At 38.5% G+C, this 13,287-nt stretch overlaps 1 protein-coding gene across 3 annotated transcripts in view; it reads right to left on the reverse strand.

Annotated features, from left to right (window-relative positions):
* gabbr1a (gamma-aminobutyric acid (GABA) B receptor, 1a) overlaps positions 1–13,287 on the reverse strand; it is a 66,977-nt gene that overhangs the window by 17,675 nt on the left and 36,015 nt on the right. For all 3 annotated transcript variants that reach the window (XM_017707180.2, XM_037546465.1, XM_017707181.2), the window contains 8 exons: positions 12,309–12,443; positions 10,295–10,465; positions 6,711–6,812; positions 6,058–6,123; positions 5,509–5,700; positions 4,425–4,670; positions 3,389–3,452; positions 2,788–2,865 (listed from right to left, as the gene is read on the reverse strand). In XM_017707180.2, the coding sequence (XP_017562669.1) occupies positions 2,788–2,865; positions 3,389–3,452; positions 4,425–4,670; positions 5,509–5,700; positions 6,058–6,123; positions 6,711–6,812; positions 10,295–10,465; positions 12,309–12,443 (1,054 nt within the window). The remainder of the gene's footprint in view (positions 1–2,787; positions 2,866–3,388; positions 3,453–4,424; positions 4,671–5,508; positions 5,701–6,057; positions 6,124–6,710; positions 6,813–10,294; positions 10,466–12,308; positions 12,444–13,287) is intronic.

Below are 13,287 nucleotides of genomic sequence, written 5' to 3' on the forward strand. Positions count from 1 at the left end.
CGTTGCCAAAGCAATTTGGAAAGGAAAAGTCGTGCTCAAATGGTTGTCAGGGGTTACCGCGAGGCGGCCAAGAGTGTGAGAGAAGGCAATACATTGCACAAATGCACAGACATTGCAAATGAGTTCAACGCAAAGTTCAGCTAATATGTTCTGATTTGGGGTCAGCTTTAACATTTGACACTCTAAAGCTGCTTCAGAAGTTAGCTACTTGCAAGACTAGCTGGAAAACAGCAGCGTGCTAATTTAAACCCAAAAGCCTCCACAGAGGAAGAGCCCTTTGGGAGTTTCTGGTTTATTTGGATTGTGCCTCTGTTTCTGGTCTTTTAAGCAAGGGCAAAAATGGCAAGCAATGTCACAGACTCCACGGTCTGATGCCTGTGATTTTGTGGGCGTGAAAAGCGAGCTGTAAGTAAATGGGTCATAAACTCACAACAGAGTTTACTGAAATTAGCAGCTTCTGGCAAGCAAATAGATATGAATTAGCTGCTGTAGAAAAAACTAGGTTTCACAAACTGGCATGAAGCAGGATGCTGGATAAAGTTACAGCTGCTATATAGAACAGCAATATCATTAAATCTTCAGAACTCAAGATCTTTCAAGCCATCGTGCTCAAATACGGGAAATCTAATTAGAACGTTCTGACTATAGTATGAAATAGTAATAACACAGTTGCTGCATTTAGTTACATGCATATATCTTATTTCTCTCTCACTCTCTCTCTCTCTCTCTCTCTCTCTCTCTCTCTCTACATATAGATAAAATAAAAACAGAAAACTAGACCAAACTGTGCAAGACCTGGTAGACTACCAAAACTGTCCCCATCAGATAAACAGCTCTTAAAGTTTTCGTGTTTGAGAGAGAGGAGATTTAGGTGTGTCTGTCCATCTTTCCAGTGTGCACTGTAAGAAGACAACCCCATGTCTGAAAAGATGTGTAGCCGTCAAGAAGCCTGGGAAAAGGAAATAGACAAAGCTGAAAATCTGCTCTAGAACACCAATACTGGACATCTGAAGATTTTAGTGTCTAAATTTGCAGTTGGGGTAACCTGGACTGTGAGAAGCAGCGGGAAAATATCCCTGTAGATTTCTTTGAAAAACTGAAAGCAGGTCTCCCAAAATAAGTGGAAGCTGTAATAAGGACAAAGGGTGGAGACACAAAATTCTGAAAAAACTGGCACTACATTTAGGTGTAATTTTCTGTTAAATATATGTTTTTAGCTGTTTTTCTGACTCTCAAAAATGAATGAGGTTTACTTAATACTTAATACTTTTGACTAGGAATTACATAAATGAAAGGGTGATCTCTTACTTATGCACAGTAATGTACACAGAGACAATATTTCAGCAACACAAAAATGACTTTTTACATCACGTAAACACTACTTCATCTAATCATATAAATTCCATGTGAAAACCAGCTTACTTCAAGTAACTAATATTAACAATCATTTCTGAAATACTCCTTTTGATTGGCAGTTCTAATAAGCCTTAATCTTGACCTTGTTGTCCGCTCCCAAAACAATCCGAAGCAAACTTTCAGGTCAAATCTCCCTTCTCATGTTGGGCAGCGTCAGTTCACTAATGTCACGCAGGCAGAGCTATTCTCTCAATGGGATCAGAGCATGGAGGATTGATTAGAGCATCTATTAAGTCTGACTCATAGGGGGTGGCTGGGTAGGTAAATAGCATCCTGAATATACACAGGGTGAGTCAACAGCAATGCACAGTGGCGTTTAAAATCGACTTTCAACAGTCAAGCTCATTTGAGATGTAATTGGAAGGTTACCAACACTTGATCTTTATTTAATGTTCAGTAATTTGACTTTTCACTGTGATAATATTTTGCTGACAATCCAGTCGCGGTACTTAAAACTAACTAGAAAGCTGTGCTGGAATTATGAAAGTGGTCTCGCATATAAACCCTGCCTGCTAGCTTATCACATATCGTAACTGTCATAAGTCTACCTCATACATCAGAAATAGTACGCAAATAAGATCTGTTAACCTCTTAACATTCAAGGCTTATTACATACTAAGGCTTATTATTCATTAACTACAGGGGCTTCAGTGCAAACTAACTGAGCTTTTCCTAGGTTGCAAGTGTGTAACCTTTGGGTCTGACAGCAGGTCCATGGCTTAGTAAGGGTACAGTGCAAAGAAATTTTGGACCATTTCTGTTAATCAATTCATCACAAAATGTCCATATGATGTGAAGCACATCTGCCATTTTCAAATGGTGTAAAAAATGACAGTGACAATATGCTCATGCACAGATGGATTATTAACACAAATTTTAATACAAATAATATATAATAAGTTTTATTACATTTCGATGAAAAAAGACAATAAAAGAAATTCTAGATACAGCTACATTGCTTGCAAGATGGACAGGTCCTTTGGACACCATAAACCAGAATATTGATCCTAGTTTGGTGATGCAGAGGCTTGGTGGTACTGTGACCCTGAAATTGAGAGTGTGCTTCTCCGACTATGCTGTCAATGTCAGTGTTCCATTCATCTACTGAAGACACATCTATAGGACACAGGAGGCATAAAGCCTTCACCTCTTGCCTTTCAGTTCTCCCCAGTGTTACAGCCACAGCTGGCTCAAAGGGCAGTTATGTGACATGTTAAATGCTGGAGCAGCGCTTTGTCAGGCCAACAAAAATCAATAGCAGTAATCCTCAATCAGGGCAAAACACAGGAGGAGCGAGAGGAGGAATGAATGGAATGGACAAAGCCAGGGACAGATGTCTAGACGGAGGAGAAAAGAATCAATCTGGCTCACCTATCCACTTGTCATTTCCGTACCAGGAAAGATTGCCTTTTGTGCTGTCATAGTATCCAATCTTCTTGTAACTGCCCCCTGCAAAATGAAACAGCATGACTTAAAAGCAGAAGTAACAGTACTAAAAGAACATAAAAGAGAATAAAAGATCAAACTACTGTAGCCCATACAATAGATTTAAAGCACTAAAATCTGCTACTTTCTGATTCTCAGGGTTATGGTCCATAACATGCAGCAAAGGATGGCATTAGACACAGCTGCTTTTTAAAAAAAAGCCAAATGCATGAACTCAGCATTCAGAAAAGGTCAGAACAGTCAGAACATTTACAACAGCGGTCCCCAACAAGCACAGATTCAATTAGAAATGCATTTAAAAAACAGTTGGTGAGCCAAAATTATGGCAGCGAAGCAAAGCAACAACATTCCATTAAAATCTTAATTAAAGCTCTGCTTCCTAAATGCTAGCTAATAAAGCATGCTGTTAGAGATAATACGTTTAACAATTTAGTGAAGGAGTCTTTTCTCACATTTATTTCAGAGGTTGCTTTACCAGAAGAGGGTTGTTAGGGAGTGTTTTGGTGGAAAGAATAAGATTTAATACCTTGCAACTGCTCTATGAGCGTCCAAGCCATCCTGGAACCCTGGGCATCAAAGACTACGTGACCCTGAAAAGTGCAGAAATATATACATTTATATAAGACTGAATATAATAATGTTTAAACTACGCATATACAAACCTGCCAATTAATAAAATAATCCTATGAACTGAATTATCTTTAGAATGTTAATCATGGTAAACCATCATAAACATATATCGCCGTTGTCAGAAGAAAACCTTGTGTCTCCAAAATGGTGACCTTATAGGAGAAGGATAAAACATACTTCACTTTTAATGTAAGTCAATGGAGCCAGACTTTTTTCCAAGTCATTTTGAGCCATTGCTTTTGGTCCATTCATCATGAAATTTACATATCACGTGAAAGGCAACAGGCATTTTCAAATTATGCCAATAAATTAAAATGACAAAAATGGAGATACGAGGTTTTCTTCCGTCAGCAGCGATATGTTAGTGAATAATAAGCCTTAAGATTAAAAACACTAATATAAAACAGAAGATTTCAGCCCTAAGTGCTTGGACCCCTAATGTGGTAGTATGCCATTACTCCAGGGTTACAAAGTGTAACTACACACTTAAAAAACATGGTTCTTAAATGGTTCTTTAGTGAAGAAAATGGTTCTATACTGAACCATGTGCACTTAATCACTGTGCATGATTCTAGAGTTCCCTGCATCATGAAAGGGTTCTTCAGGTTGATGGAGAATGTGTTGCATGTAGTTCTATGTAGAACCAGTTTGAAAAGGGTTCTATATAGCACCAACATGGTTCATCTATTACAAGCTTGACATCGTAACAAGAACCCTTTTCCAAAAGTTACAACATCATGCAAAGGGTTCTTTGAGTGTTCATGGTTCTACATAGAACCATTTCCTTAACTAAATAACCTTTGCAGAACCGCCTTTTTAAGAATGTACGACTGAAATATGTTTCTGACAAAAGCTGTTGGAAAGACTTACTCAGCTTATCTCTTATTCCTTTCAAATATTTTTGACTGCACTAACTTCCATCTTTCACTCACTGATACTCCTTCGAATGAGCTGGTATTAAGGGCTCGATATATCTCTGAGGTGATGTCCTTGTTGTTGTAGTTGAAGTCTTCTAGTCTTCTGCCTTTACCCCGCAGAGGTGCAACAGTCTTGTTAAGGGCCAAAGCAAGAGCCCACACAGCGTCGTACGCCAGAGGAGCTTCCTGGAAACCCCCCGTCTCTTCAGGGTTCTTCCCCCCAAGACGGGACATGAGCTGGGCCAGGAACTCCTGCGAAGTCTGGATGAATAGGAGAGAAATTAATGCAGGAAAAGAGGTAGTTCTTCATTCTTCAATGACCATTAATCAGAATGTCATTACAGTTGGAGCAAGACACTTAAGCCAAAGCTAAAAACTGCACTCTGGGACACCGTCCACTTTTTCGAGTCAGTAGAAAACATAAAACTTGAGTTTATGAATGTTAACTGATGAAATACTGAACTTGTACAAGGTGTATCATTCACAGCTGTGGAAACAGCCTTTTTGATATCACAAAAACCAATGTATTTACAAATATCTATCACAACCAAGCTCATTTATATATATATATATATATATATATATATATATATATATATATATATAATTTTGATACATAAAACCACATAAATGGAAGAAAATCGTAGGCTATAGACAATTTGGATATCTACATACTAAAAAGCTTTAACATAGACAACAACACTAAAATTGACAGTTTAAACAATAATCACGATGTAAACAATGTAACTGTTGCCTGTCTCTGCATTTTAAACACTATAATATGAAAATTTGATTTTAATGATTTTAATGCGTATTTTCATAAACTTACTTTCATAAACTTCATCTGACTTCAAATCTAGCTGCATGGAGGCCCTCCTTATCTTATGTTGTAGTAAGTCTGTCTCAGCTGAGTGAACTGAAATTTTACAGATACTGTACACTGAATGAGACTGGAGTTATATTCACATCCCATTCACAGGGCTACTGTGCTACAATACCTGCATTTTAATTTGATTTGTAACACTACAAAACTAAATGTTATATTTAACATAACATACAGTAAATGTTATATTATAGATAACTCTGAGGTTTCACCTACCAGGTTGGAAGCTCCACGAACAGTCTCAGGGTTCAGCATGACGATCTCTGTAGTAACGTGTCCCTCCACAGCCTCCGTCATCTGCTCCACAGTGCAATTAATGGCTGGGTCTTTGATTTTGAACCAGTTGTCTGCGTACCAACCGATGAGGAACCACACATACTTCTTCCCAAAGAGTTTTTCCTTGTAGACCTACCAGAGAGCAAGTGAATAAAGACAGATTATGAGCAGTGCTGGATTAAATTCAGGCACCAGGCATGCCATTGCCATCATTTGCTGACTATTTTGATACTCTATAAGGCTACACTAGAATGAAATCACTGGGTCCAAAAAATATCAATACATAAATTGAGACTATTATACAAACATTCAGCAAATTCTGCCTCAGCAAAATCTAAACTTTATCTGGAGGCTAAAATGAAAATAACTGACTAGTAATATTCAACTGGGCACATAAAGCCAAGCTGTGATGATCTAAACTGCAGATTGTCATGCTTTTAATGCAACTTGAGTTTGACAGAAGTGACAAGCAAACGATTCAGCACTTGCCTCACAAAAGACTTTTCGTGCTTCAGTCTCATAGAAAAGGCCTACAATGATCCGCGCGTCTTGCCGCTGGAGAATAAAACAAAAGAAGGGAATGTTTTAAGTAAGTGGGCCAGAACGCATAGACAAAACAAGCAGTGAAGCCTCATCGCTGTCTTATCCTTCAACAAGTCTGACTGTATAAACATTGTGTCACTGCTAAATATTCAGTGCCACTAAATAATGTTTGCTGATTATAAATTTCCATTGCCTCAAAAGTGTTTTATGCTCCTTTCATATCTGCACTCATTTTTGATAGCAGTCCTTAAAGGACTTTCAACACTTCCACGCAATGCGTCTCAATGTTTAATGCGCAGGACTTTAGAAGATGCGGGCATGCTTGGACCTTGCTAGGAGGGAGTGTAAAATCTCATGAGGTTGTTATGTAAAATAATGTTGCAATAAAAATGATGTCTATTCATCATCTACTGTCAGTTTAGCCCCTGGTCACAGATGTGACATGTGAGCTGTCACTTGATCTGACGGCGGGGAACGGATCCTAAGAGTGTTGATTTATTTCACATAACGTTTTCATGTGCGCCGCCGTCTGCAGCCCAGCTAACTGCGCGGCACAGGCTGAGGAAGCGCAGCGGCTGGTGAATTTTTCATCAAAGCACCTTCAGGTTCTTGACAGCCACGGCGGGATCAGTGAGGAAACTCTGTCTCACGCTTATCTCTATACCAGCCTCCTTCACCCTCTGCTCCAAATCATCCAGCGTCTGTGAGAGGAGAGAAAGCAGAGGGAGGAATGAAGAGAAAGAAACAAAGAGGGGGGGGGGCAGAGAGAAAGAGAAGAAGAGTGAGACACACGAGTAAGAGCTTTGGAGATATACAGAGAGAAAAAAGATCAGCTATGAAGAGGGAGACAGGTGGGAAGAAGAGCAATAAGATGGAAGCTTCAATGGAAGAGGCAAAGGAAAAAAGCAGACTGAGGCAAAAAGGGAAAGAGATCCAAGAGCAAAGAGTAAAGAAAGAAGAAAAACTAGTGCAGGAGAAGGAAGGGGAAGGAGACGGTAAAAGACAAAATGATGAAAAAGAAAATTAGAAAAGTGTGGGAAGAGGAGAAAAGGAAATCATTAGCAAGCAGAATCAGATGGGTGAAATATCGAACCAGCGCTTGAGAAGTTTATGACTCGGTCAATATTCTTCACAACCAATATTCTGACAAATGACTTCAAAGGTCCTCCATGAGAAGCGAGGCCTTTCCCTCACTCTTTGAATCAGAAACTACACATCACAGTCCCCAGAGCTAGCTGAGCATGTTCCAGCAGAGAAACCTAAACAGAAGCAAGATGGAACTGAGAGACGAAATGTTGCAGAAAAAAGAAAAAAACACAGGAAAAAATGAAAAGGTTCACAGGTGGACCAAAAGGAAGAGAGATGAAAAGGGAATAGAGTCAGAGGCAGACAAGCCTTGTGATTTGCTAAGTTGAGTTAGTGAAGCTCAGGTCAAGGTTTCATGATGCAAACTAGATGAAAAAAACTTGCAAACATACATCAGGTTAGTTTGCCTACAGCAAAGATGACAAAAAAAGACAGATGACGAGGTGTTTAGGCACATAAATGGTTGGTATATTGTAGTGGGTAACACCTCTGCCTTCTACACTGTAGACTAGGGTTCAATCCCAGCCTTGGTAATCACCCTCCACTATACCAATAAGAGTCCTTGGGCTAAGACACCTATCACTACCTTTGCCTGTGCAAAATGATCAAATTGTACGTCGCTCTGGATAAGAGCGTCAGCCAAATGCCATGAATGAATGTAAATACAGTACTGTGAAACAGTCAGACACCATCCTTCATTTATTTAATTTTTAGTCATTTGCTAGTCAGTTATTTGTTTTCAGCTTTGGGGAAAAAAGAAAAAAAGAAACAATTAACAGAAAATTACAGAGAAGCTTCAACAACTAAATATAATTTACATTCTTTAGTACTTAGTGTCTCCAGCCTTTAACTTTATTACAGCTTCCATTCGTTTCTCAGAATTTTTTCTTGTTTTTTCAGTGAAATCTGCATGGATATTTTTCCACACCTCCACAGTTTAGTCAAAGAAGTTGCATCTTTTGTTTCTCATGATTCTCTTGATTCTCGATTTTCTGTTTCTCATGATTCTTTAGTCCCCATTCAGTGATGTTGAGGTCTGAGCTCTGGGGTGGCCAATTCATTGTTCTGAGATTTCCAGAAGCCTTTTAATTTTATTTGTTTGTTTTCTATGACTTTTCATACATTTTTTACATACGTTACTGCAGTTTTAACTAATCTTCTCAGAAATGTCTCCTGAAAAAATGAATGACCAGGCACTGAAGGAATAACTATGAAATGAAGTGTCGCTGACTCCTGTACAGTACTGTATATAAGACAGCATAATGCTACAGTGCAGTGTGCAAGTCACCAGACACTGCACTGAAACAATGGTCATTCCATTTTTTGGCCTTGAAAACTCCACAATTGCTTTAGCAGCATGTTTCAGTACCATCAGTAAAGACACCATAAAGATAGTTCTGCTCATACATGCATATGGCACTATTTTAACACATGAGGTTACACAAGATGCAGGTATGAACAGCTTTAGATCTTGTTTCACTCTTTCCATTTTTTCTCTGCATTTTCTCATCCCATCACTTTGTAGGAGTTAATCTGAATCCCATGTAAACTGAATTTGGCCTTTCTGTTCTACAGTTTTATTACAGGGTTTTTTAAACCATTCTAAGGTCAAACTGGCATATTCTTCTCTATTTGTTAGTCTTTGCCTATGACCTCGTTAGAAATCTAGGTCTGTTCAGCATTTCTAAACGCATCTGTGGACACTCTCATGTGGTCGTCCATGACTGGCCAGACTGTTTGCTACTGCTGAGCTCTCTGGAGCTTTCTTGCTTCTTATCACTGCACCAAAGAGGTGACTGTGACTTACATAATGCACTGGCTTCATCTGTGATTGATTTATTGAGTAATCAGCCCCATGATGGCCTGTTTTACTGGAACTGATACATTGCGGTCCTCGTGTTGAGAGACAACAGCAAATGACACATCCAGAATCATCTTTAGACCTACTGTGCATGAACAAGTGATGCATTGTCTTTAATGGGAATTCCACTGATTTTTCAAAGTTTCTGTACAATTCAATTGTAAGTATGTAAACATTAATTGAGAGTGAACTGATGAGAGACGTTCTGTTTTAGAGAACTGTTCACAGTAATGGTGCTAGGAACCAGATGTTCGAAGCGTTTATGCCTCAAAAGCAACCCCACAGAAAGCTATTACATGAAGTGGTTATTAATAAGCTGCTTTTTGCCAGACTGTTCTACAGTAGTTTTGAGATACAATTTTGGCCTAAATTATATATTTTTTAAAACAATTCACAGTGGAGAAGTAAATGCAGGGTGATGTAAGGCAAAACTGTCCTCACAGAATGTCTTTTCAGATTTACCACTATTTTTTTTACACCTGAGCAGGTCCACTGGTTGCAAATAAAATGGCCATTTGGGTTATTGTTATTGTAGACATTATGACCACTGGTTCCTATCACCTTAACTGTAAGTGTACAATATACCATTTCACTCAGCCAGTCTGTCTCTGTTTACATCTCAACCACTGAACTATGTACAAAGTTTGAAAAAAACAGTAGAATTCCTTTATGCCATCATACTTTCAACACAAATACACTGTCACTGTCCAATTACTTAGACTGCTATGTATTTATCATTAGATACTCTTAAATATAAATGCCAGAAATAAAAATGCCAGATAGGATTCTTTGGAGCGATAGCATAAAAGTACCACTTTTGGTTCCCTAAGGAACTTTTTCGATTTAGTAGCTTCAAATGAGGCATCAAATCAAACAGTTCTTCTGGAAAACAAAAGTGGGTTTTCAAGGGGGAACTCCAGTCCTTGAAGTCCAGAGTCCTGCATAGTTCGGTAATTTTAATGTTCAAGCACAACTGCTTCAATTCAGCAGTTGATCAGGTGTAGCTGGTGTGTTAAAGCAGAGAATTTAGCGCAATGCAGGGCACACTCAGTTCTCCACCTTTGGTACTTTTTAGAAGTGCATTATTTGGTGTTGTAGCTGATTAACATGGACAGCTTACAGATGCCTGACCAAAGGTCTATGTAAGGCATGAATTCTGTTTACATCTTAACAGTGCAGTAAACAGGCTTTAGGCTGTAAGAATCATCTGAATCAGAGCTGTTGTTGGAATCTGACCGAGGTGAAGACTTCTGTGGTCTGCTGGATGGTGGCAATCTTGGTCCATTTCCACTTCTGGAAGAGGCGCACACGGGTGGGGTTGTGCAGCGTGGCTGAGGGGTGTGTACGGAAGAAGGTGGGGAAGCGCTGGCGGTTGGACAGGGCCGGGGAGCTGGAACCATAGGAGAACTGCAGAATAAAGGGCAAATAAGGGCATAGTGTGAAAGCAGGTTTAGGAGAACTGCACGCTCAGCAAAAAAGCGGCGTGGTATTTTTAATAGAGTTTTAATGCTACACTGTTATTGTGCAAGACACTTCACATACATCCTTAGTTCACCTCTTTGAAGTCTCACCTTAACTAGCAAACAACTTTCAGAAAGCTGTAAGGTGAGCTTAATGTCATCCCAGCATGGCCAGATGTTTTTGCCTGCCTTGATAAATAATTCACTTTTTGACTACATCAACTTCTGGCATCAACAGTACACCGATACCTGGCACAGCGCAAAGGTTTGACATTAATTATATTCCAAAGGGACTTGGAACAGAATTGAACTGAAAGTCAGTGTATCGACAGCGGTGAAACTGAAACAGAGAACTGTCACTGCTCAAAAATTACAGGCTGAGCTGTCCTATTGCCTGAATAATACATCAGTCTAACTTTGTAGATAACCATATGACAAACTAATGACTGGCTCCACTATAGTCTTTGACTAAAGAGAAATCTGCCATAAGAAAGACTATATAAGGGCTTCTAAAGGTCTATAGGGAAGCAATCCATTAATGAGAGAATTCAATGCAGCAAAGCCATTTTTCTGTGCTGCACCACCAAAGCAGATTTGAGGAAATTACTTGGAAATTACTTGATAACGCAAACCTCAGTAGACACAAACAGAGTAAAAGAAATTAATTTGAAGTTTCTTTCTCAGCTTCTCTCTCTTTCCCGCTTTCTCTCCAATTTATGCCCTAACTTTGTGTATCTGCTCTCTTTTTCCCACTCTCTTTTCCCCACTTACATTTTAAACAAAAATAAGCAATTTGTCAGCTTCTCAGATCCATGTGACCTACCAGCAGCCTTGGCAGTCTGAGAGCAGACAGTCCACAGCTACATGAGAAAAGACATTCATGCTACACAACATCTAAACATCATTGTTTACAACACTATGACAGATCCATCTAGTGTGCTTCAGATTAATGGATGGCTGGTTGGCTTTACCAGACACAGATCAGTCCATGTCCTACAGGCGTATGCAAAGGTTTGGGCAACCCTGGTCAAATGGCATGTTTTGTTGATTTTCTAAATAAGAAAATAAGTGAACAAATCCTCCACAGAGAACACACATCTGCACATTTTAATACACAAACTAAGCAAATAAATAGAAACTGTGGACTAAAATATGCAGAAAAATGCCATATTTAAGTTTCTGCCCTGTAGAGGATGTGTTACTTATTTTAACTTCAACAAAATTCAAACTTTTGCATTCAACTGTACAGTACTGTGCGAAAGCCATAGGCACCCAAGACACATTTTCAGAATCTATGTATTTGCGTAGTTTGTGTTTATTTGCTGAGAAAAGTGTTAATATTTGAATGAACAAAATTTTTAGAACATTAATTAATAATGATAAATAATTAATAGTGATTTTCTGGATGTTATTGTGTTTGTTTACCCACTTTCAACCTTTCCTCGAGGAAGCCCAGTATTACCGTATTATATGTAGTTAAAAAGCAGCTCCTGGTTTGTCCAATCAGTGCTTCAGTAAATTGTGTTCATGATGTAACTGATGATATTAACAAGCCTCTGTGGCGGCTGTGAAGGTGTCAAGGAAAAATATGGACCCAAGAAATTCTTATTACTTTTTATGGTTTTTATGTTTATTTGAATTATGCATATGGCTTTATTCTAATGTATATTGTGATAAACTAAATTGTTTAAAAATGTGCTTAGATGGCCAAAACTTTTGCACAGTACTGTGTATCTAACACAAGGCTTAACGTGGGAGTGGATAAAACAGTTCATAAAGTAAAAGCGCACCACTATGAGGTTCCACATGCGAGCTGCTTCAGCCACCAGTGTAGACACAGAGCTGCAGCCTGGCATCAGAACAATCTTGATTGGCTCTGTGTAGAGGAGGTCATACAGCAGCTTAGTGGCCTCCCCCGGGTCACACTGAGCGAGAGAGAGAGAGAGAGAGAGAGAGAGGGAGAAAGAGAGAGACAGACAGACAGAAAAACCAAACAATAATGACCAATGTTAATAATTAGTTTAATCAGAAATCAGTTTACAGTTCATTACAGTTTTATTAAGCATATTTAAATATTATCTGGCCACTGACTACTACAATTTATGCAAAATACTATGCACTGTGTTTTTATTTAAGAATGCCTGTCTAATTATAATAATAATAATTTTCACCTCTATGGTTCACAAAATGCTTTAAAAGACATATACAGAACTTTAAATATAGAATAGTGACATTTAACAGAAAAATAAAGGACATTAAAACAGAATAGTTGGGAAATAAGGAAAACAACAGAAATAATTTGGTTTATTTATTTAGTTGTAGAAATATTTCTATTGGAAGCTACTGTCTGTTATAAGCAGCTCACATTCTCATTCCTTGTACTTAAAAACATACACTATTCTTCGAAAGTTTGGAATCAAACTTTTTTTTAAAGTGTGCAAAATACTTTGGTAACACTTTACAGAAGGTATACATGATACTTACATAAGCCTTTATAAATGTTTACGAAGGTTTATGTCTGTTATCATGAAAGACCAATGATTCTAATTTTGTGGCTGTGCGAAGAAAAACACGTATCTCCAAAATAGTAACTTTACAGGAGGGAAAAAAACCTTCTTAACTTTTAGTGTAGGCCAATGTAAAGAGGTTTTATTCCAAGTGTCACGATTGGCCCCTCCCAGTCCTGTCCATGTGTTTGTGTTGTGTTTGGGACTAGTCCACGTGTTTTCTTTGTTTTGGTTCTTAGTCCAGCCCCCTTGTTTAGTGACT

Source organism: Pygocentrus nattereri, chromosome 17 (genome assembly GCF_015220715.1).
Source record: "Pygocentrus nattereri isolate fPygNat1 chromosome 17, fPygNat1.pri, whole genome shotgun sequence".
Taxonomy (NCBI): Eukaryota; Metazoa; Chordata; class Actinopteri; order Characiformes; family Serrasalmidae; genus Pygocentrus; species Pygocentrus nattereri.